The sequence below is a fragment of the Chiloscyllium punctatum genome, chromosome 40 (genome assembly GCF_047496795.1).
Source record: "Chiloscyllium punctatum isolate Juve2018m chromosome 40, sChiPun1.3, whole genome shotgun sequence".
NCBI classification, from domain to species: Eukaryota; Metazoa; Chordata; class Chondrichthyes; order Orectolobiformes; family Hemiscylliidae; genus Chiloscyllium; species Chiloscyllium punctatum.
In genome coordinates this window covers 65,024,021-65,048,171 of record NC_092778.1, presented here as the reverse complement: position 1 = coordinate 65,048,171, position 24,151 = coordinate 65,024,021, and the positions used below count along the sequence as shown (strand labels likewise).

General features: G+C 40.2%; 2 protein-coding genes across 8 annotated transcripts in view; one reads left to right on the top strand and one right to left on the bottom strand.

Moving 5' to 3' along the window:
• Positions 1–7,387, top strand: part of LOC140464712 (meiosis regulator and mRNA stability factor 1) — a 56,216-nt gene extending 48,829 nt beyond the window's left edge. For 4 of the 5 annotated variants that reach the window (XM_072560152.1, XM_072560156.1, XM_072560151.1 and 1 more), the window contains exons 24-27: positions 1,075–1,135; positions 2,527–2,670; positions 3,549–3,719; positions 5,123–7,387. In XM_072560152.1, the coding sequence (XP_072416253.1) occupies positions 1,075–1,135; positions 2,527–2,670; positions 3,549–3,719; positions 5,123–5,364 (618 nt within the window). In that variant the 3' untranslated portion in view covers positions 5,365–7,387. The remainder of the gene's footprint in view (positions 1–1,074; positions 1,136–2,526; positions 2,671–3,548; positions 3,720–5,122) is intronic. The other variant, XM_072560154.1, reaches the window with a different exon arrangement.
• Positions 7,388–12,653: 5,266 nt separating this feature from the next.
• Positions 12,654–24,151, bottom strand: part of mpv17l (MPV17 mitochondrial membrane protein like) — a 109,644-nt gene continuing 98,146 nt past the window's right edge. For all 3 annotated transcript variants that reach the window (XM_072560147.1, XM_072560145.1, XM_072560146.1), the window contains 3 exons: positions 16,876–16,990; positions 14,874–14,956; positions 12,654–13,402 (listed from right to left, as the gene is read on the bottom strand). In XM_072560147.1, coding sequence (XP_072416248.1) covers positions 13,284–13,402; positions 14,874–14,956; positions 16,876–16,990 — 317 coding nt within the window. In that variant the 3' untranslated portion in view covers positions 12,654–13,283. The remainder of the gene's footprint in view (positions 13,403–14,873; positions 14,957–16,875; positions 16,991–24,151) is intronic.

The following is a 24,151-nucleotide window of genomic DNA, read 5'->3' as shown; positions in this document are numbered from 1 at the left end:
TCTGCCACAGTCAAGGTGGTTGATGAATATTAATACTGTTAAATACTTTTGCCTGGGACCCAATTGTTGTGTATTTACATCTGTAACATTTGTAATTGCCTGTTCTGGAGGATCTTTATTTACTAAATTTGCAAAACATAAGACAGAGATCAAAGTGTATCTTTGGTTTGCAATTAAGTGTAGAAATACAAAAGTTTTGCTATTTCTGCCCATGTTCCCCTTGGATTGCTCTGTTGCTGATGGATTCTGCACAGAGAGAAACTGTGGAGTGAACCACAGCTAATCGCCCAGCATTCTCCTTTAATCGGAAAGGCTAGAGTCTATTCACTCAGCCTTTTTACGTTTCAAAAGCTGAGTGTACACTGCTGAACAGGCCCTCGGCCCCTGAAGAAGAAATGATGATTTATTTTCAAAATTAATGTTGCAATTTTTTTAGAAGCTTTGTTTGATTGTGTGAATATTCCAGTCTTTATTTTTGCTTTGTGTAAAATTTGGAGTTTTATATTTCCTACTTTTCTCAAATGCCGTGAATCCTGAATGCAATCTACTCCCAGACTAATACATCTGAGACACCCAATCAGTCTATGAGCTAGTTTACATTTAGATGAATGGCGCAAGTCATTCTTTTCTCATCGCCTTAGATTCAGGCCACTGTGAAATGTCTGATACTGTAATTTGTGTTTTTAAAGAAAAACAAAAAATCTTGGCATGAGTTCAAAACAAGTTTATTTAATAACTGAAAATATTCCCCCTCATTATTCACTGCAGTGGCACTGTGCACTTATTGAGCTGAACTTTGCAGAGTGGTCGAGGATCCATTTCTTTGTCCCTGGAGTTAGATGTTTCAGTTTGAGGTTTAATTTTGGGCAGGTAGTTGCTGAAAACTGCCTGGTCACTTTGATATTTTGGCTGTTGGTAAGAGTGACCCCGTGTGGAAAATATAAACATGACATTGACAAACAGAAAATGGATTGCTACAAGGACTGAAATATCAACCGGTATTAGGACTTTTTAGAAAGCTCTTTATCATTGATTGTGGAGTTCTTAATTTAGTGTTTTCTTATTTTTGAACAGGTCATCTGGATAAAAGGACATGGACACAAAAGAATAGTCGTTTTAAAAAATGATATGAAAGGTGTGGTTTATTTTTAAAATCTGTAAGCTTTGCTGTTTTTTCTTGTCATTTTTGTGTATGTATACTATCTGAAGGGCTTTTGCCCGAAACGTCGATTTCGAAGCTCCTTGGATGCTGCCTGAACTGCTGTGCTCTTCCAGCACCACTAATCCAGAATCTGGTTTCCAGCATCTGCAGTCATTGTTTTGACCTCTACTATCACTGTAGCCAGGGATGAAACTATAATGAAAATTTTTGGTAAACATTTTTATCTGCCCCACATTTTTTTGACAAAACTGAATTTCCACAACACAACGCATTAATGAAACTGCATTTGGGGCTTTGTGTAGAATTTTGGTCCCCTCGAAGAGGCACGTTGTATTGGAGATAACTCAGAGGAGGTTCTCTCGATTTGATTGTAGAGATTAGAGATTTCACTCATGAAGAGAAATTAAGCAGTTTAGACCAAGACACTCTGGAGTTGAGAAGAATGAGAGGAGATCTAATTGTGGTATACAAGTTGCTAAAGGGGATTGATAAAGTAGACTTAGAGGGTGATTGCTCTTGTGGGGCAATCTAGAACAATTTTAGGGTAAGGGGCAGAAAATTTAAAACATGAGGACAAATTACTTCTGAGTCATGAACCTATGGAATTCACTACCCTAGATTAATGGATGCCAAATCACTGAGTAAATTTGGGGAGGCAGTCATGTTTTTAATTAGAGAGAGTTTGAAGAGTTATGTAAAATGGGTAGGAAAGTGCGGTGGAGATTGAATGATATATTTGTCTCTAATAGCAGAACAGGATAGAGCGGCTGAATAGCTACTTCTGCTCCTGGTTCTTGCATTCATAGTGGCATCAAGTCATTTTACGCAAATTGTACTTGCAATACTTTCTGCCTTAGACTAGTGAGGAAGAAATAATTTAATAAAACTGTTATTTTTCCTGCTACTTCACTCCTGAGGTTAGAGGTATTGAAATGACCTTTGTCCAGCTGATTCTTAACATCGAATGGTAATACCATGACCAAAACCCCTGCAATCAGCATCCTGGGGGTTACCAGAAACTGACCTGGACTAGCCATATTAATACTATGGCTACAAAAACAGGTTGGAGGTAAGGATCCTGCAGTGAGTGATTTTCCCCCCCCCCAAAAGTCTGGTCACCATCTGCAATGCAAGTCAGGGGTACAGTGCAATATTCCCCATTTGCATGGATGAGTGCAGCTCCAACAGTACTTGGGAACTCAGCACCATCCAGGTCATAGCAGCCTGCTTGATTGGCACCATATCCACAAACATATAATCCTCAGTGGTTCAACAAGATTGCCTAGCTCAGTGGCATCACCTAATCTCTCATCCTTTGTTTTCTCTCTCTTGCCTGTTTTCTCCTCCTCCTCTTCCCCTCCCAGTTCGTAACAGTTCTGCATGTTGTTCTCCTGCTTGCATGGTTGAAGAATGTGGACAAACACCAGAAGACCCAAAGCGACCAGTAACTTTGGCTATACAGAACCCCAGCAGCAATGAGAAAAAGGAGTTAGAAACTGACAGCTCCTGTAAGTAATACACCTCATAAAATACTTAGTCCTCTCCTGGCCTGCACTAAGACTTGCCATCCAAGCCTCTCTCCACTCTAATTTGCACATGTACCACTGTTTCTTCATTGTCATTGGGTCAATATCCTGCAGCACTCCACCTAACAGCACTTTTGGTAGCAAATTCACCAGGCAGACAACAGCAGTTCTAAGATGGTGTCTTGCCACCTTTAAATTAGAGCACCATGAGTCCAGTAAACACCAGCTTTGCCTGTATCAACGACACTCCGAAAATAAATATTTTCCTAAACAAACTGTTAAGCAGCCTGTGTATGCAAAGGAAAGGTTTAATTTGTTGTGTTCTCATAGCACTGATTCCAGTGTAAACAGATGTGGCAGCTATAATTTGTGAGCTGGATAATGCTTAAAAATAGCATTAGTTTTAAAATGCATGGTCCAGGCCAAGATTTTGGGAAGCTTTGGAGTAACTAGGATATTTGAATGTATACAAGCCTTCCATGCAAGTGACAGAATGAGGTACTTTGGTGACAAGAACATTGACTGTTTTGCTTTCTTGGAGGGTGTAGCCTCAAGCAAATCTTATACTACAGGCTGCACCTGAATCCTGCAAACTTGTCAGAATCTTCACATTTCAGCAGGGGCAGTGACTGAAATGTGAAAGGTTAAAACCATAAATATTTGTTTAATTTCATACTCCATAATGTTTAGTGGTATCTTGTTGTTCATCTCTTAAAGTAAGATGAATGCAAAATGTGTCTATGGTTCTAAATACATGTGCAGTATTTTGAATTAAAATATTATATGGCATCAGTGGTATTGACTGCTAAATATGTTCAGTAATGTGCATGCTGTAATATTTTATTGCCTTTTTTTCATAGGTTCAAATCAGACTGAAAAAGAGCTTCTCTGTCTTAATAACCAGTCGCCTGTTGACTTGCTGTGTGGACCCGTACCATCGTGCTTGCCATCCCCTCAGCTCAGACCAGACCCAGTTGTTCTTGAACATACTGATCTCATCCAGTTTGAAGAACAGTCACCCAATGTTGCAGGTTGAAAGCAAACTCTTTTATTCTCTCAAAATGTTGTCAAGAGTTTCTCCATATAGTGGATTAAAACTCTGCATTCACCCATTAAGTCTGTGTTAGGATGGGAAGAAGTCTAATTTTTAAACAAGTAGTTAAAAATCTACTTGCCTACCTTCATATGGCTTCTAACTGCCTGATGTAAGTCTACTGTAGAAAGGTTTGCATTTATAAAACACTTTCATGATCCTTGGGCATCCCTAAATGTTTTCATCCAGTGAAATATTGTTTGAAGTGTAGTAACTGTAATAATCCATTTGTAGGCAGTAATTATCCAAAAACTAAGAAATGAGACGTGTAATGGTTACTTATTGGTAGTTGAGAAGTAACTATTGGTTGGCATGCCAGTGGATATTACATTGAACTTTTTGTCAGCTTGAGGAGATATGACCATCGTTTAACATCTCCCCTTAAAGACAGTATCTTGGGGTAAAGCAGTGAGAGTAACTGCTTAGATTTTATGCTCCATTTTCTGAGCAAAGTATCTGTTAGCTTTCTTGCTGTTATCTTCCTTGCTCTCTTCCTTTCTGTCTCACTCTAAGCCTCCATTTACCTTGAATGCTGTTTATACTTTGCATGAGTATGCTTCCTTGTTATAATTCCTTCACTTGAAAACAATTTTCACTTGTTTTGGTTTATTTAGTCTCCTTTGTAATTTGCTTCGTAAAGTTCTGATTTCCCAGACCTAATGCATTCTATCCATTTGTGAGAAGGGAATTATGGGCCCAGTAATACATACTGGCAAAGGTAGGCTACTCAGCCCATCGAGCCTGTTCCACAATTCAACAAGATCGTGATTGATCTGATTTTAACCTCTTCCGATCTGCAAGTAGTTCTGCAATGAGGGGTGGAGGATTTAGGTTTAACAGAACAAAGAAACCAAGCAAGTGAGGTTCTAATTGTGTTGTGTGTAGCCACATTGTAGGTATTTGTCATGGGAATTCAAGAACAAAGTGAAAGTCGTAACTGTGGGATTGACTGCTTCATCTCAAATAACCATAGAGTCACCGATCAGCAATGCTAGCATAGCTCTGCTGTTAGCCCAAATCAAACATTTTCTTTTCTAATTACAAAGATTTATAAATGAAGCTCTTACCTAAGCTCTAGCTGAATGAGTTTTATTTGTCAGTGATGTTGGAAAGAACGTGTTACCCAATTTTTTTTTTTTTTCCAAAGCATCATTTTTAAAATACAATAAAAAATTGGTGAACAAGTTGTTGGATGAAAATTGAGCTGGTTTCAGTTGCAAGGAGGTGCTTTTTAATGTAATTGAAATGCAATTACATCTGTTAATTTTCAATGCCAGTTTAGCTTTAACATTGAATAATCAAGTCTTCAAATGTTGTAATGCTATATAACTTTCTAAACAGACATGTTGATCTTGACAGAGGAGGAAAAAACTGTCCTTCCTGCAGCTATGACTGAAGAGGCTTTTACCAGTGGCAGTATCACCAACCAGATTAAAGACAATCTACCTACCATGTGTCAACCTGAGGACATACAAGAAACCAAGTTGCCGCACCTGGAAGTGACTGCCAGCCCGGTCAGGAAGCCTAGAAGTAAAGTGAAGTTAGCAGCAAACTTCTCGTTGGCATCCCCCAATAATATTTGAAATAATCTAAAATAAAACTTGTGTGCATGTGTATTTTACTGTTTAAAGCACTTAAATGGATTCCAAAGTGCTAAATCCAAAGTGCTAAAATCCAAATACTTTTTTATCTCTGCCTTCTAATTCTCTCTCTCTAAAATATTTGACAAAGCTACCATCACATTGCAAGAAAACTGGGTCTTTGTCTGGAGCTAATTTGGTGTCGTCCATGAACTTTCTTGGCTGTGATTTGAGATTCCAAGATTTATGTAAGCTTGTTATAATTTAAAGTTTGTGTGACCAAGGTTTTTGTTTTTAAGAAAGTCAAAGAAAGCAGTGTTTTCTTGCACTAAAAGCCTGTTCATATTATCCCTCCAATTTAAGGTTTCTCTGTAAAATGCTTGATATCTGAGAATCTGAGTTGAGGTTTTGTTAATCCAATACCTACAGAACAGCAGTAAGTGTTTGTATAATCTAATTGTACAAGTGTACTTAATGTTCAGCATGTCACTTGAATGGCTTGTAACCATAATCTGTCTTCCAGTTTTGGTCAGCTGTCTGTAGAAAGAACAGATTGCATTCAGTGGTTGTGTTGTTTTATAAATGTCCTGTAGTTGAAGAACAGAACTAAGAGCCTCCTAATAATGCAAATTCTTTTGGGAAGGTGTTGGTTTCCCGTAAGGTTCAGGTTGGTTTTTACTGCTAAGTTGGTCTGATCAGTTATCTGCAATCTTGACTTCATGAATTATATCAATAAATTTGAATTCGCCATTGGCTTTAGCAATCTTTTACACTTATGGTGTGTCCCTCAGCTAAAGTGAGTAGCCCTCGTGCAGAAATGGGAGTTCATTGTGAAATATGCATGTATTGCATAAATCATAGATCATGGGTCAGATAAGGAAAACTATTTAAAAGCTATCATTTCCACTTGACAGTTAATGAAGCGGATTTTCCCTGTGTAAGTGTGGAAACCTCAAGGTTTTGTTATTAAACCTTGTTCTTTTTATAAGCCATATTTCATTGGGGAGCAGTGTGCATAAACTAACAGTCACAGAAGGTTGTCTTTTTTAATACTGACTGCTGCTTATTCCATTGTATGTTGAGTGGTTACTCTTGGAAAGTTTTAAGTATCAATTGGTGACTGGTGCCAGTGCGATGACCTTGGGTGAGGTTAGGATTTAATAGTGTGTGGCAGTCAGCCCATTAAGGCTTTCTGACTGGGACCTGACTTTTACAATGGGTTGTATTTGTCAGGGCACACACTTTCTAGATTACAATAACCTATTTTTTTTTGAAAAATAAGTTCTCCACTGGTCCCAGAGGTTTGAGTTTATTAGTCATAAAAGGTGTAATTGCTGAAATTTTCTTTCTCTACAGAGTTGCACCTGTGACTGTGCAGGTTTATAATGTGAGTAAACATTGAAATATTAGCTTCAGAAATGCTGGAAAGTAGCAAAACTGGGAAAAATTTAAGTTATATGGAAAGATCTGTTCCATGTTAAAACTGGAACTTGTGCTGAAGATTTGGACAGGGTGTTTAAGATTTGTACATCAGTACATGTGTAGATTTTTAAAGATCTTTACTAAATGGCAGCAATTTAGATGCTAAGCTAATGTGCAGTAACTATTGCCACATACCTTTTTTAAATGCTTGGAACATCAACAAAGAGGAACAAAAGTATTCTGATTTATTACAAGCCACTCAAGTTACAGTAGGTTTCTGGTTTTATCCAAAACCTGCAGTATGTTAGTAATTGTTCTGAAATGACACTTCATATATGCAGATCTGCATAAATTGTGTGTTGGTAATCTCTAGGCTGATTTAAATAAGACTTTGTATAACTGATGTAAACTGTGAGGGATGCATTCTTTGAGGTCTTTAAACATTATTATGTTGACCCAAATATTGGATATATCTGAAAATATGACAAGGGCTCTTATTCTGTTTCCTCTCTGAATTTTCAACAAAATTTAGCTTATCAAATGCTGGCTGCTTTTGTTTGGGACCAAAATTTATTTTGCCATGAATAAAATTTTACAGCAAGCATATTTCCTGTTTGGTCTTGATTTCATGTTTTGCATGCTATTCATGGAAGGGGTAGGTAGGAACATAGGAAGAGGATTAGCCTTTTGTGCCAAATTCTATCAAATGTGCAATTATTTAATGATTTGTGTCTGATGTATTTGTGCTGTATTCTCTAAAGCCAGTGTGCTTGATATAAAGAGACTTGTGTGTCCTGGTACACAAATCTCAACATTGATATGCAGGTGCAGCAAGTGGTTAGAAAGACAAATGATACATCAGAGTTTGTGTAATGGGGCATGGGAGAGTTTAGCTGTAGCTGTTATAGGATTTTGAAGTCACCTGGAATACTGTGCAGTCTATTATATACAGAAGAACCTCTATTATCCAAAGGAGATTGGCAGGCAGTATTTCATTTGGATAATTGATTTTTCACTTAATTGATTTCAGTGCCTCTCCTCTGGGGCTCAGTTCTCCTGAAGTTTCCTTTTTCCTCGCTCTGCCTGCCTTGCTCTATCTCCTGGGTTTGTTTCTGAGCAGACATACATTTTTTGAGTGTAAGGGATCTGCAGCATTGCTGAAGCTGCCTGCACCCCCAGTCAGTTCAATGGGATTGACACAGCGTGCACTAGTTACTTCTGCTGCCTTTGTGAGGTGAGTCTCAAAATACCAGACACACACGCACGCACATGACTTGTTACTGCAACATTTTGACAAGTTCCACCTTTGCCCTATACAGGACAATGTTGGCGAGATTAAGTGGGAAAGGGGGAGTTTAGGGTATACACCTGTGTAGAACTCCAGGGAAAGTGTGGCGAGAGGGGGCAGGTGCTCAGTCATTTGGAGACTATGCCCAGGCTCCCATCGATGTCCAGGACTGTTCTGTTCTCGGCAGCATTTCAGTCAGCCAAGTTCACTTTTAATCATTGTAAACAAAAGACGTGATCAGTGTTGGTTACCCTTCTTTGCATGTTTCATTCGGGATCTCGATTATCTTTCGGATAATCCGATTTGGATGTTTTGAGGTTCCTCTGTATTTACAAAATATAATTACATTGAAGAAATTAAAAATGTTTACCTGATTCCTGAGATGGAGGAATTATGAGCAGATTTGGCATTGGAGTAGAGGGTGAGGTGATTGAATTGAAAATGAGAAAAGTTATGATGACTTGGGTAAGTCATGATGTTTTTTAATTTCTGGATTAGTGGTGCTGGAAGAGCACAGCAGTTCAGGCAGCATCCAAGTAGCTTCGAAATCTATGTTTCAGGCAAAAGCCAAATTAATGGTGAAGCAGGCTGAAGGAACTGAATGGCCACCGCCTCCTGATTCTGGTGTTTGAGTATGTCTGTCTGGTTCAGTCTTGACCAATGTGGCTTGATTGGAAATTGCTGCCTTTATAGTATAACAAGGTCAAATTCCTGGAACTCCCTCCCAGACAGCACTATGGTACTGCCATGATTCAAGGAAGCTCACCATCGCCACCTTGAGGCAGAGGGGAATGGGCAATCAATGTAGGCAATGCCCTACTGAATGAATGAGTTATTTTAAAGTGAATCAGACTCAACTTTAATCTGTAGGTTTGAGGTGGAACTGAAGTTTTGGAATGCAAAAAGAGGGAAAGAACTACATAATTTATATTGGATTTTAAAGGGACATGGTTTAATTTTGAAATTGCAGAAATGGCAAAAATGCACATCTAAGAGTTTCTCTTGCTTTACGGAGAATGAAATAAGACTGGAGTCTTTTGATAAAATGGCAATTTTAATGTACCTTTCAAAAAGTAACTGAAGATTTTAATCTTGGAAATGTTATTAAAAGGTATTGGCTTTACAATTCATATTAAAGTGAATGAAAAATTAAAATTCCATTTTAAATACTTCATTCCACTTCAAAATAGCAATTACTACACTTTTTTTCCACATCTGCCATCATCTTGATGTCTGAAGAAGTCTGCCAGCACAGACCCAGTTAGATTGAGCTGTTTTTTATTTTATGGATTTACTGGATTGTCTTTTTTATTCCTGATGAAGGGCTTTTGCCCGAAACGTCGATTTCGAAGCTCCTTGGATGCTGCCTGAACTGCTGTGCTCTTCCAGCACCACTAATCCAGAATCTGGTTTCCAGCATCTGCAGTCATTGTTTTTACCTTTTTGTTAGAAATGTTTGCCAAGGTGGAATCACATTATCTGGCAGATAGCTCTCTGATGGCATGTGCCTTGACATATTGAGTTTTATTTTTCTAAACCATATGTTTAACTTTCTAATGTATGAATTAAAGCTATCTAAGTTTAACAACAGCCCATTTCTTATTAATCAATCAAATGTGGAGCTAAATCTAGAGGGATGCAAAATTAGTTGAGATAATTATGGATTAATCTAATGTCTTTGAGGTATGGGTTTGTTTTTACGGTCATCCATCACCTTTTTAATATTTTTCTCAGCTCCTTAGCATGCATCTGTCCTTCTCGCAACTAATACTTCTGGGCCCTAACATGTTCCTCCCACTCCATAAGTTTCCTGCACTTGCCTCCTCCAACTAGAGTATTCCCTTTCCTACATCTTTTATCTCGGTCTGATGTTTTATAAATAATTGGTATAAGCAAAGTATTTCTGCCTGATCTTGGCCAGATGCTTCTGCGTTTGTCTCCTCAAACAACCTAAATTTTTAGGAGTGACCATGTGGTGAGACTAGGCATGTTATAAATGGATTCTAACCTTCACAATGCAATTTTCTCATCAGTTTATCTTTTTACAATTACCACTTTGCATTAACTTTACAGCTTTGGGTCACCTTCCTTTTGTGCAATTTTCTCACCTCCCAAGTCATAGAATCCCTACACTGCAGAAGAAGGCCATTCAGCCCATCAAGTCTGCACCAACTCTCTCAAGAGCATCCCACCCAGCCCCCCTGAACCCCACATTTATCATGGCTAATCCACTGAGCCTGCATATCCCTCGACACTGCACAGCAATTTAGCACAGCCAATCCAACCCCTCCTGTTGTAATGTAGAGAGAGACTTTAGTCTTGGCCAGGACACTATGGAGAACTCCTCTGCTCTTTTGAAATAGTCATGGGACCTTTTATACCCCTTTTGTTCAGCTTGGGTGGCTGTTAATCTTAAATTAAAACCCAGCTGTTCAGGAGGGAATTCTGACAGGATTACTTAATGCAAATCCTGATAGAAGTATGGAAAACCCACATTAGAAACATTATATGCCAGTTCAATCAATTTTAAATCTGATCAATAGATTTGTGTGCCAAGGTTTTAAATCGATACCGAGACTATGTGGGGAGGATAAAAGGAACCAAGATTCAGCTAAGCTAAGACTTCATGGAATGCAGTAAAAATATGGCTGCCTGGCCTACTCGACTCCCATATTCCTGTCACAAACCACAAATCTCAATTTCAAAAATCCCCAACTGTAAATGAGCAACCCTTTTAGATAACCTGAATATTTATTCAATTTAAAATGCATCATTTTATGACCAGACCTATTTGAATAGAATATTTAAAGTTTATGGCAATTTCATTGTTTACTTTCAAAACATTTGAGATTTGAAAATTTAGTTTTAAAATATTTAACTGAGCACATACAAATTTGATATTAACAAATGGTTAGTACTTATTTAAAAATGATTTATTCACATGCTGTTTGCGGTTAAATGCAGTGTTTTCATTCCTATGCCACTGAGTTGTTGATTTTGATGAGATGCTGCAGGATAGTCTGTTCAAGGGGAGGCCAAGAACGTGAGATGAATTATATAGAGACCCACAGCAAGAGAGTTAATAGACCTCCTTCTCAAATCAAGTGACAGCTGACTGTGACACATTAGTCTCCACTCAAGCTATATAGCTAGTCATAAAAACATGTAAAAACACAGAACAAATGAGGTTTTTGTTTCAGCTTTGACCATTTGCCACATTGGGATTCAAACCCATGTCCCCAGAACATTAGCCTGGGGTTTGACGTTACTTGTCCTGTGACATGATTGCAGCACAACATCTCTTCATTCTGTTGGTGTACTCAGTTTCCTGAATTGTGGAAAAATTATACCCCAGTGTTTTGAAAAGTTGCTGTGCGGTATATCTTTTTAAACAAAAAAAAAACAAATCTTTCCCTAAACAAGGGGAAAGAAAGAGAAAACTCTCCTCTTCCAAAGAAAAGCAGAACCCAACGACAGCGGTAACACTGACTGAAGCATCAGCCAGCACAGAGTCCATGCTCTAAACTGAGGAGAAAGTTTCACTGATAACAAACACGGGAGGTTTAGTTCAAATCTCCATTCACCCCAGATGGGTCTTGAATCCATCGGCCCTGGCTTAGGAAGCCAAGTGCCTTATCCATTAGGTCACTGGGGCTACACTGTGCAGTCTATATTTGCAAATAAATCCTGCTATAATCAAGTCATAGCAGAATATCAAAAGTAAGTTCAAGTGCTTTTTTGAGACTTGCAATTAAAACATTCAAATCAGCCATTAGTTGCTCAATAGTTAGAAAAGGAGTGACCTTATTGAAAACTAAGGGTTTCAACATTGACTTCTACAAATTCTTACATAAAATCCTACACTGTGCATCTGAAGTGAAAACTAATACTGTTTTAAAAAAACATTTAATCTGAAGAATTGACTTTATTGTGTTCAAGACCTAAACATACAATTGTTTAGCAACATTTCAATAATTACACATTTAATTAAAATAGAGCTGCCAAATGGTTAAGATTTGACATTAAATGAGGCCAAAGTATTATGTTATTGAACAGGATCGTAAATATAGACTACAATGAGTCAGAAGACAAAGGTTTACTTTCTGGTTCATGTTCTATGGATGCATACAACTATGCTTTTAATTTCTACAGGGATTCATTTCAGCATTAACTAACTGGGTGTTCATCAGCTCTTACTAAGCTTAGACCATGTTGCATCACTGGGTTAGTTTCCATTTGATATTCTAAGAGTCATTCAGTGTGGAAAAGAGTGCCTAAAAGACAAAAATGAATGGAACAGCATATATCCACAACAAAGTTAATAAATAAGAACGTTAAGAATATTTATATGTGCTTTGGAGGTCTGGGCTGAAATTCAGCTTTGGCTGGGTGTAAAATGGTCTACTAATCCACAAGTGACAATATTTTAATCTTTCCAAAGTTGAATTTCATCCCTTTGAACTTTACAGAGGTGCCATTAGTGTCTGAAATCACTTACTAGATTCTACCAACATCTCTGTTCCACACAATATTACTGACAAACCTTGGTTTACTTTGATAGTACCACAGTAAGAATGACATATTCGTCAATAAGGAAACATTTATTTGCAACACAGCATTCAAATGTACTTTAAATACAGGACAAACATACATACATTTCAATATTTTAAGTCTGTACAATCTTTCTACACAAAAATTCCTGCTAAGTTGTTGAGTTTAAATTTGTGATGTTTGTTACCTGCCAGTTCTCTTGAACAGGAAAATGCTGCAATTGTCTATGAAGCCCCAGTTGAAATGCCCTGTCAATGTTGGAGTATCAGAACAGTTAACTCTAGGAAAGCTTTCTTGTAGGAAACCTTCCACAACCCTTACAAGTGTAATTAGGACATTTTGAAAATGGTATGCTCCGTTCTTCCATGTCCTCTGGAACAATTTCCTAAAGCTACGGCAATATCACACATGCCAGGTATAAAACTCTCCATTTGTACGAGTGGAAACAGGATGCATTTTCCTCTCAGCATGCGGAGTTTGTGATCCATGCATGAAGGACAGACTCACTTCAACAGTAGCAGTGTTTTATCATGACTCTGAATATGGTAGGTCATAGTCTGGTTGAGCATGATTACCATTCTGGTGACTTTCATCCATCTTGGGTACTGTTCTCTTCCACAAACACACTTTAGAGTTAAGAGTCAAACTTGGTTGGTGAAAACTACATGACACTGCACTGTGTAGTTCCACAGCAATCTCTTATCAATGCCATTCCTACTTTGGTAATGGACGGTTTGATCACTGGGGGTTCAGGAACCACGGGCTTCCCCCTTGGAGACTCTGTAACAATGAAGTGACGATATCTGATCAGTGGCATGTTACTTCAGGTATGCAATTGTGTAGAGTGCACAATAACATATGTGCCAAAATCCAAATTTGTCACATTCCTGCAATAGCTTTGGTGGGAATGGAGTAGAAAGCTCACACATTGTGAAGCTCTGATCCAGACATTTACAATACACAAGGCCATTTAGCCCATCGAAACATCTGCCCACACTAATTCCCATCTTCCAACCTTTGGTCCATAGACCTAGAGGCTACAAGTGAATATTAAATTCTGCTCTGATGTGATGAGAGCTTCTGACTCAATCACCCTTTCAGGTACTCTCTCACCACCCTCTGGACGAAAGAAATTCTCCTCAACTCTCCTCTAGGCCTTTTACTGACATAGTGATTGGAACCAGATCCTGGATTGGAGTTGTTACCCTGGGCCAATCAGGGACCCCTGGCTGACATATCAACAGAAGAGTTAGAGAGTCTCAGTCTCTGGCTTTGAGCTAGCTGGTCAGAGCCCATGTACTGTACATGTGTAAAGAGTAAGGTCTTGGTGACAGGACACTGGCCTCTGTGCAGTTATTTTAAACCTCTGACCGCATATCAATCCCCCATTACTGACACCTCTTCTATTGGAGAAATTGCCGTCTTATCCATTTGTGCAGAACTTTGCTAGTCACACTCTTATCAACCTGAGAATACCCTCACTGCCTCAGCTCCCTGCTTCCTGTTCATTAGCCAATTCTGTATCCATGTGAATATATTAACACCAGTTCCATTAGCCCTATCGTGCATATTAATGTTTATTGTGGCGCCTCAGAAGAGTTTTTTTGGAAATCCTCAGTGTGTTTACCCACCGTACTAGCTACATCCCCCCAAAAGCTAATCAATTTGTCAAACAATTTCCCTCTTGAAAACCAGAAGAGCTGTGGATGCTGTAAATCAGAAACAAAACAGAAGTTGCTGGAAAAGCTCAGCAGGCCTGGCAGCATCTATGGAGAGAAATCACAGATGCTGCCAGGCCTGCTGCACTTTTCTGGCAACTCATGTTTTTGTTATAATCTCCATCTTGTTTATCTGATCATATTATTAATATTTTTGAAGTGCTTTGTTAGGACTTCCTAATATACTCCAGCATTTTACCAGGGTCCAATGTCAGGCTGACTGAACTGTAGTTTTCTCTCTTTCTCTTCCCCCCCCCCCCCCCCAACTTTGTAGAAACACAGTGCTACACTTGCTAACTTCACTGGGAACATTCCAGAATCTTGAGAAGTTTTGAGAATTTTAGAAGATTATAACTGGTGCATCCACAGTCTCTGCAGCTACATCATTTCGAATGCCAGGATGTAGGTTTGGGACCTGGAGATATTTTGACTTTTGTTCCTTTAAGTGTCTTCAGTACCTATTCTCTATTGATACAAATGACCAGACGTTCCTCGCTCTGATTAGTTCAAATATAGCACTTGTTATGACCTACCCAAAGGTGCTTTAGGTAGATTTTTCAGTGGCCGTAACTTCGATTGGAGAAACTCTTCCATTTCTTTGTCCTCTTCCCTTTCCCTACAGAAAACAAGTCAATCTTGTTATCCTTCTTACCAAAGGCTAGATGATTTTTAGTTGTTTCTATGATGAATTTCTGTTTATTCAGCTGCAGAATGTCAGTGACAGTGGATGGAATAAGGTTTTCTGCTTCCCTGTTTGTTTTTTAAATTCACTCCTGGGACATGGGCATCACTGGCTGGGCCAGTATTTATTGCCCATCCCCAGTTGTCCTGGAGAAGGAGATAGTGAGCTGCCTTCTTGAACCACTCCATTAGCTGCAGGTAGACCCACAATTCCTTTAGGGAGGGAATTCCAGGATTGTGATCCAACAACAGTGAAGGAACAGTGATACATTTCCAGGTCAGGATGGTGAGTCGTTGGGGATGATGTTCCCATGTATCTGCCGCCCTTGTCCTTCTAGATGGAAGTGGTCATAGGTTTAGAAGGTGCTGTCTGAGGATCTTTGGTGAATTTCTGCAGTGCATCTTGTGGATGATGCACACTAAATATTAGATTTCAGCTTCTAAAGACTTGATTATAAATTACTGGAGAATAATAAATTTTTCCCCTACTCCTTCCATTTCTTGCAGTACACAGAGCATAGTAACTGCAATATCTTTTTGTTGTTTACCACACAGTATAAATGTACCATGTGACAGGCACCCCATAATTTTGTTTATATAACTCTCATTTTGGAGACTTTTGTTTAGTGATAGTTGCTGCGTTGTTTTAAGGTTGAATGTGTTACAATCATTTTTTTCCCAGGATTGACAAGTGCAGCAGAATGGCTAAATCCCACTGTCATATTGTTTAGAGATTGTAATCCTACTTTATCTTTATTGGGCTCAGCCTCACAGGCCATTCATGAAGTCAGTCGGTCCTCGCTGCCTGTGCCTGGGAATTTGCCTAAATGCTGGAGAAGCAGCACAGCTGAACACCAGATCAAATGCTCAGATCTTGAAATAAACCGCATTGACCTAACATGAATTACTGGACCACATCCAAATAAAATGCAATTATTTGTTTTGACCAAAAATATTCAAACCAGCATTTTTCGGAAGTTATACACATTTCACAGAATCCCAGCAGTGTGGAAGCAGGCCATTTGGCCCATCAAGTCCACGTCGAAACTCCAAAGAGCATCTCACCCTAACCCACCCCCTATCCCTATAACTCTGCATTTCCAATGGCTATCTCATCTAGCCTGCACACCTCTGGATACTATGGGGCAACTTAGCATAGCCAATCCTTCCTAACCTATACATCCCTGGACGCTACAAGGCGATATCTGATGGCCAATTCACCTGCACAGCTTTGGATTGTGGGAGGAAACCCACGCAGATACAGGGAGAATGAGCAAACTCCACACAGACAGTTGCCAGAGGATGGAATCGAACCAGGATCCCTGGCATCGTAAGGCATCGATACTAACCAGTGAGCCACCATGCTGCCCTTACAAATCTGTTGATAGTTGATGAATAAAATTGAAAACCATAAAGCTCCAGTCAATAATAATCTGATCTGTCAAGTCAGCAGGTGAATAATAGGCTTCATACTGCAAAGATGTTTCAGTATTTGCATTTCAATTAATGCTGCTGTCCCATCTAAGTCAGCCGTATGAGAAAGAAGCTCATCACAGGTTCCATTAATCAATGTTCTTAAACTGTTGAAATGCAGCACATTATCTATACCATTGCAAAGAAATGAAACTCTTATCACTCTGAATTAATACTTCAGAATCTGTCTTCTTGACAAGAGAGAGGACAAAAGCAAGGAAGATAGAAAACAGATCACAAATAAACTGGCAAAGAGTTATCTAGACTCAAAACATTAGCTTACTCTCTCTCAGTGGACGCTGCCTGACCCACTGTGATCTCCAGCACCTTTTGTTTTTATCACAAATAAACAACATACTCTGTAATCATCCACCTTTTTACCTTAATCTCTCCACCTCTGCATCTTCCACCAGAAAGTCCCTTTTTTCCACTAACTTCTGGATTTTGTAGATTAGTGCATCCTCTTTTTGCTTGTTTTCTGGGTCTTTTTCCTTTTCTGTAATAAACATTGTTTGCAAAATGAAGTTAAGACCATTTCAATCCTATACTTTAACAATAGCTTCAATTTACCATGAGGGAGGCCTGATATGACACTGAACGACCATGTGTGAGCTGAACAAGGCTCATGTTGCGGCTAGACAGGACATTGGTTAGGCCACTATTGGAATACTGCATGTAATTCTGGTCTCCCTCCTATAGGAAGGATGTTGTGAGACTTGAAAGGGTTCAGAAAAGATTTACAAGGACGATGCCAAGGTTGGAGGGTTTGAGCTACAGGTAGAGGCTGAATTGGCTGGGCTATTTTCTTTCCCTCGACTGCAGAGTCTGAGGAGTGACCTTATAGAGGTTTACAAAATCATTGGAAGCATGGATAAAGTGAATAGACAAGTTCTTTTCCCTGGAGTGGGTGAGTCCAGAACTAGAGGGTATAGGTTTAAGGTGAGTGGGGAAAGATATAAAAAGGACCTAGGAGGCAACATTTTCACACAGAGGGTGGAATGGGTATAGAATGAGCCGCCAGAGGAAGTGGTGGAGGCTGGTACAATTGCAACACTTTTGGCATCTAGATGGGAACATGAATAGAAAGGGTTTAGAGGGATATGGGGCCATATGCTGGCAAATGGGACTAGATTAGTTTAGGAAACTGGTCAGCATGGACAAGTTGGACTAAAGGGTCTGTTTCTGTGCTGTACATCTCTGACTCTATTATTGTTTGGTTGTACTGAACCTGAATTATGCTGAGAAATAAAAAGAAACTCATTCTACTGAAGGCTTTCATCTTGCACCAATCAGGGCAATTTGCAAGAAATACCCAGTAAAGAGGAACAACATTTGAAAACCAACCATCACCCTTCTCATTTTGTAAAAAATGGTGTTTTCCTTTATTTTGGTATTCTTGCAAAGTGCCCTGATGAGTGCAAAATGAAAAGCTTCGATGAAATGTTGAAACAGGGGATCCTTCATTGACCTCAACCTGGATATCTTTTCTGTAAGACACAAGACCTCCACACCATAAATGATTCTGCATTATACTGACTGCCTTATATCAGACTTGCACTGCAACTCCAATACTGTGTTGGTTAAAGCTGATGCAGTGATTTACTCTCTTCAACAGCCCACAATTGTCAGAGTTACCACCCAGGTAAATGCTCAATCACACATGTACACTTTTCAAGAAGGCTCATTGGACCCAAAACATTAGCTCGGTTTTCTCTCTCCACAGATGCTGCCTGACCTGCTGAGTTTCTCCAGTAATTTCTGTTCTTGTTTGTTTCAGAGCAAAACAGCTTTTGGCTTCTGCCCGTTCTCCTTTCTAACAGGACCTGATTGCCTGTCAGCTGGTGGAAAGGCATCCCCTGCAGGCCTCAGTCAAAATTCATAGAATCCCTACAGTGTAAACACAGGCCATTTGGACCAACAAGTTCACACCGACCCTCCAAAGAACATCCCACCTAGACCCTTCCCCTATCTCTAATACTCTACGTTTACTGCTGACTAAATTGCAGTCAGCTCCTCAGATCAGGCGGTTTGGCAGCAGATGAGGAGCAGTTACTCAGGAGTCGATGAGTCGTGCGATATTTTCATCGCAGTGATGTCTTGCACAAATAACATGATTTTATTTAAAATCACTTTACGTCACTGCATTGTATGTTCATTCCCGAAGTGAAAGGAAATGCATTTCCTAAAGAACAGTGGCCCTTTCGAGAACTGCTGTCTGCCTGTCACTGCAGGAAGGGGGAGCTGGTATCCTGGTAATGTCACCGGGCTAGCCACAGGTAGACATATGGAAACAGCCCACCTGCTTTATCCTTGCCTTTTCAATGGGGCAGTTTAAAGACCTGAACAGTGAGAACCTACAGCTTTGTTTAACCGGTAACTATTGCCCGTAAACCTGCTGGGTTACAACTGCCCAAGAGTCACACTGAAGGGGCTGATGGCAACATGTTTCTTGCAGTCATTAAACTGTAGATTTGACAAGTTGTAGATTTAACATATGAGGAATGTTTGAGGACTCTGGATCTATATTCAATTGAGATTAGAAGGATGAGAGGGGGAATCTGATTGAAACTTACAGAATACTGAATGGCCTGGACAAAGTGGGTGTTGGGAAGACGTCTCCATTGGTCGGAGAGACTGGGACCCGAGGGCACAGCCTTAGAGTAAAAGGAAGACCCTTTAGAATGGAGATAAGGAGAAACTTCTTCAACCAGAGAGTGGGGAGTTTATGGAATTCACTGCCACAGAAGGCTGTGGTGGCCAGGTCATTGAGTATATACGAGACAGAGATAGGTAAATTCTTGATTGTCAAGGGGATCAAAGGTTACAGGGAGAAAGCAGGAGAATGGGGTTGAAAAACCTATCAGTAATGATTAAATGGTGGAGTAGAATCGAGGGGCCAAATGGCCTAATTTTTGCTCTTATGCCTTATCTCTTATCGCGTTACCTGTCTGACTGGAAGCAAGTGAATTTTAGCAACAGCTTGAGCACAAAGCATGTGGCAGTGACACATTACACCCCCTTCATTAATTTCAAACCTAAATCAGGAACAAGACACATTGCCAATAAGTTATTGTGTCTTCTCTCTCGAAATCAATTTCACTGCCATAGTCTTAGCAAATTGCTTTAATTGGGCAATTTTCTCTTACAATATATTAAATTAGCTGCATATTTTGAATTTTCACTAAATTCAGATTTCACTGTCTGTCCTGGTGGAATTTGAACCCATGAACACCTATATCTCCAGGACATCAGCCCAGGATTCGTGGAGAGCTAGCCCGGTGACATTACCAGGATACCAGCTCCCCCTTCCTGCAGTGACAGGCCGACAGCAATTTTCAAAAGGGCCACTGTCCTTTAGGAAATGCATTTCCTTTCACTTCGGGAATGAACATACAATGCAGTGACGTAAAGTGATTTTAAATAAAATCATGTTATTTGTGCAAGACGTCACTGCAATGAAAATGTCGCACAACTCATCGACTCCTGAGTAACTGTTCCTCATCTGCTGCTAATACAGACACAGCGAGCTGCTTTTCTGAGAACTCTACCCCTAAAACACTTGATTTATTAAAGATCTGTATTTGTACTAAAAGTAGCTGAAGCTTCAATGAAATCATTGTGCCCTATTGCACAAGTGCTGAACCACAGACTGCTGTTACCTCCCACTGGCCCTACCATGTCTGACTGGTTAACAGACAGCATGTATTGTAAGAAACGGAGGGCTGGAACAGGTCAGCTTTGATATATCTAATAGAAACTGACTGAATTATGCCTGGAGCTGCATACAGCTCCCACATGAGCATTTTAAGAAGGTCAATCCCCACACAACAAAAGGCAGCATTATGTCAAAGAATTATCTCTAAATCTCTACATTTACTTCATTTTGAATCTCTTGTTGTTTAAAATATTTGCTAGCCAGCCCCCTGACGTGATTTCTGGTTAGATATTCACGTACAATTGAGTGTTTCAGAAATTCAGTGATGTGGAGGGGTTGCTGGACTGGGAGGGACAAGGTCAGAAGTCATACGACATCGGAGTGCTATTCAGGTGATGAAGGAGCAGCGCTCCGAAAGCTTGTGATTTCAAATAAACCTGTTGGACTATAACCTGGGGTCATGTGACTTTGGACTCCCTCTAAGCTAAACTGGGAGTCCTCAGCTGGGCATTATCTAAAGCGCCAGGGCCAAGAGAGAGATTTCCAAGAAAGAGTCCGATACATCAAAATCAACGCCTTCAGGACCACAAAAGGACCTCATTACAATTTAAATGTGTATAATGGAGGAAAATTTGGGGTGAAATGTTTCTCAGGAGTGGGTATTTGTACAGTTCCATAATTATAATCAATCGCATACGTGTGCACTAACGGGTGAATTGTGTTAGACACTGTCCCGTTACAGGGGCTGCCAGTAAGTTATTGTGTCCTAAAGCTAATTTCACTGCCTCAGCATTAGCAAATGGCCTTAACTAGGCAATTTTCTCAAGAACGCATTTGAGAAACACTGATAGCTATCATTTGTGAAGCACACTCCAGTATTTTTCTGTGTGAAAGTGAAGCCTCCAGAGAGTAACCTCTTAACCTGGCACGATGAAGCAGGAATACTAGTAGTGAGAAATGTCAAAAAGCAGCACGAGATAACTGAAGCAGAAGGTTACCCTGTCAGGTGGTTTCTTCTGACTGTTGTCACAATTCTCTAAATGCGTGCAGCTTCCCACAGTTGTTTTCAAGTTCTAGTGGAGTCATGGTAACGTACAGCACAGAAACAGACTCTTCAGTCCAACTCGTCCATGCCAACCAGATATCCTAACTTAATCTAATCCCATTTCCCAGCATTTGGCCCATATTCCTCCAAACCCTTCCTATTCATATACCCATTCAAATGCCTTTTAAACCTCTCACTCTAAACCTATGCTGTCTAGTTCTGTACTCCCCGACCCCAGGGAAAAGACCTTGTCTATTAATCCTATCCGTGCCCCTCATAATTTTGTAAGCCTCTATAAGGTCACCCCTCAGCCTCCAATGCTCCAGGGGAAACATCCCCAGCCTGTTCAGCCTCTCCCTATAGCTTAAACCTTCCAACCCTGGCAACATCCTTGTAAGTCTTTTCTGAACCCATTCAAGTTTCACAACATCCTATAGCAGAGAGACCAGAATTGCACGCAATATTCCAAAAGGGGCCTAAACAACATCCTGTATAGCTGCAACATGACCTCCCAGCTCCTATACTCAATTCTCTGACCAATAAAAGAAAGCATATCAAACACCTTTGTCATTATCCTATCTACCTGCAATTCCACTTTCAAGGAACTATGAGCCAGGGAGTGATGGGGTCAGATGTCAAAGGAACCTTGACTGAATTCAAAGCTTCTGGGTACATAGACATGGCTGTGGTAGTGTCCATTCATCTGGGAATGCAACACAACCAGGAGGATGAACAGAAAGCCCTGTCTTCTTGTCAGTTGCTAACCCATTGATCCACACAGCCTCTGGCTTGAGAGTTATAGGCCTCCAGATCTTCAAGCTTGCACATGGCTGTGGTCAGATAGAGAACCTGAGGAGGTGTCCCAAAGTTTCCACGGGCCTCTCAGTCAGACAGAGGCAGCCGAATTCACTCGGCCATATCCTCACTCCCACCTAAGGGATTTCTAGGAGTCAAGAGACCCATCTGGAGGTAATGGAGACGCAGCCAAGTTGGCCATGCTGGCTCCTAGTGGCAAGGACTCCTCATGAGACCAGTAAGACCTGCAGGTGTGTTGGTGCAATCATACAGATTTACAGCAATAGAGGGAAGTGAACGTGAGGACTGCAGATGCTGGGATATCAGAGTCGAGAGTGTGGTGCTGGAAAAACACAGCAGGTCAGGCAGCATCCGAGGAGCAGGAGAGTCAACATTTCGGGCAAAAGCTCTTCATCCACATTCCTATTGATGGGCTTCTGCCCGAAATGTTGACTCCCCTGCTCCTCAGATGCTGCCTGACCTGCTGTGCTGTTCCTGCGGCACACTTTGACAGCAATAGAGGAAGGCCTAGCGCATCTGCGTCAGTGAAAACAACTGAATTAACTATTCTAATCCCAATAATAGTGATAACACAGGTGTAACTGCTGGTCTATATTTAATGTTGTGGCTGCATTCTGGTAAATCACCACTTTCAGTAAAACTACTTTAAGTGAATCAGAGTTTCCCGGACAATTCAATGATTCAGCTGGAGTTTCCTCAGATATTTCTGACTCAGAGAAACAATGTACGAGTTGAAATGTTTGGCAATATGTATTCTCACCCGAAATAACTTGCATTGTCAGTGAAAATGTAAAAGAACCTTGCACAATGCAATACATTATAGCCGTTTCAATAAGAGTCACACATCTACAATACTGTACCTTTAGATCAGCTTGGCCCTGTGCAGTGACAGATATTAATCTGTTCAGGTAACAGTTACCCATCTGCATACACTAAACCTCCGCCATTAGATGAAGCTCAGGACCTCAGTGCGGACTCAGAGGCAGCAGGTAGGAGAGGAGTTCAGATCGTGGGCTAAGTCCCAGGAACAGAAGGTGAGGGAGGAGCAGGAGTCAGACTGAGAGCCAGAGTATAAACCAGGGCAGAGGGAGGGGGCAGCTGCAGTCCCTGGTGGTCATAACAGAAACTGGGAACTTCAAACGTAAGAGTGGAGTGTGGAAACAGGAGCCAATGGCATAAGAGACACCAACACCAGTCCACCCAGTCAGGTATGTGGAAACCCTCATCTCCTATTCTGCTTTACACCTGTATGATAATTTTCACATATTGGAGATAAAGGACATTACCTACGATTATCAAACTTGTAAATAATGAAGTGCTTTTAGCAGAGGTAATGGACTGAACAAAAACATTCTCTGTCTCTCTCAACCTTTCAAACAAAGGGGAAGTACCTGGTGATCGTTTGGATTAAAAAGAAACACCAGGACACTGAGAATTCAAAGGACAATAATTCCTACTAAAGAAAACACACTTCACTTAGAGGGTGGGAAATAGGGGTTGTTTCTTACTGAAAACCCCTGAGCAGGGATCATCGCTGTTAGACACATCTATCTAACAAAGCTCAATTACAAAGCTCAGAAAACGGTTTTATTTTTATGATATTAGAAGAAAGAACTGAGAATGCTGGAAATCAGAAACAAAATCAGAAATTATTGAAGAGACTGGCGGTGTCTGTGGAGAGAGAAAGTGTTAATATTTTGGGTCCTGTGACCCTACAACCCTACTGTGTCTCTCCAGCAGTTTCTAGTTTTGATTGTTTGAATGCCAGTTGTTTCAATGCTGTTTTAATATTTGTAACCAGAGTCATTCTTGAACAGCTTTTGGGAATAGGTTAGTTTTATTGGAGCCAAATTTATGGAGTCAGACTGAAGGGTCTGTTTCCATGCTGTACATCGGTGACTATGACCCAGAGCAAGGCCATTCAGCCCACTGACTCTGTGCCAGCTTTCTGTGGACCAATCTAGTTGGTCCCAATCCCCGCTTTGTCCCTATCACCCCAAGAGTTTATTTCCCTCAAGAAACTAAGTAAATCTCCTTTTGAAGTCAGTTTTACTAACTCACACTTGGGAACTGACAGGGAAGAGCTAGTCAGTCAAAATCAGTCAACTGGTTGGAAATGACATTAACCCTTTTAGAAGCAT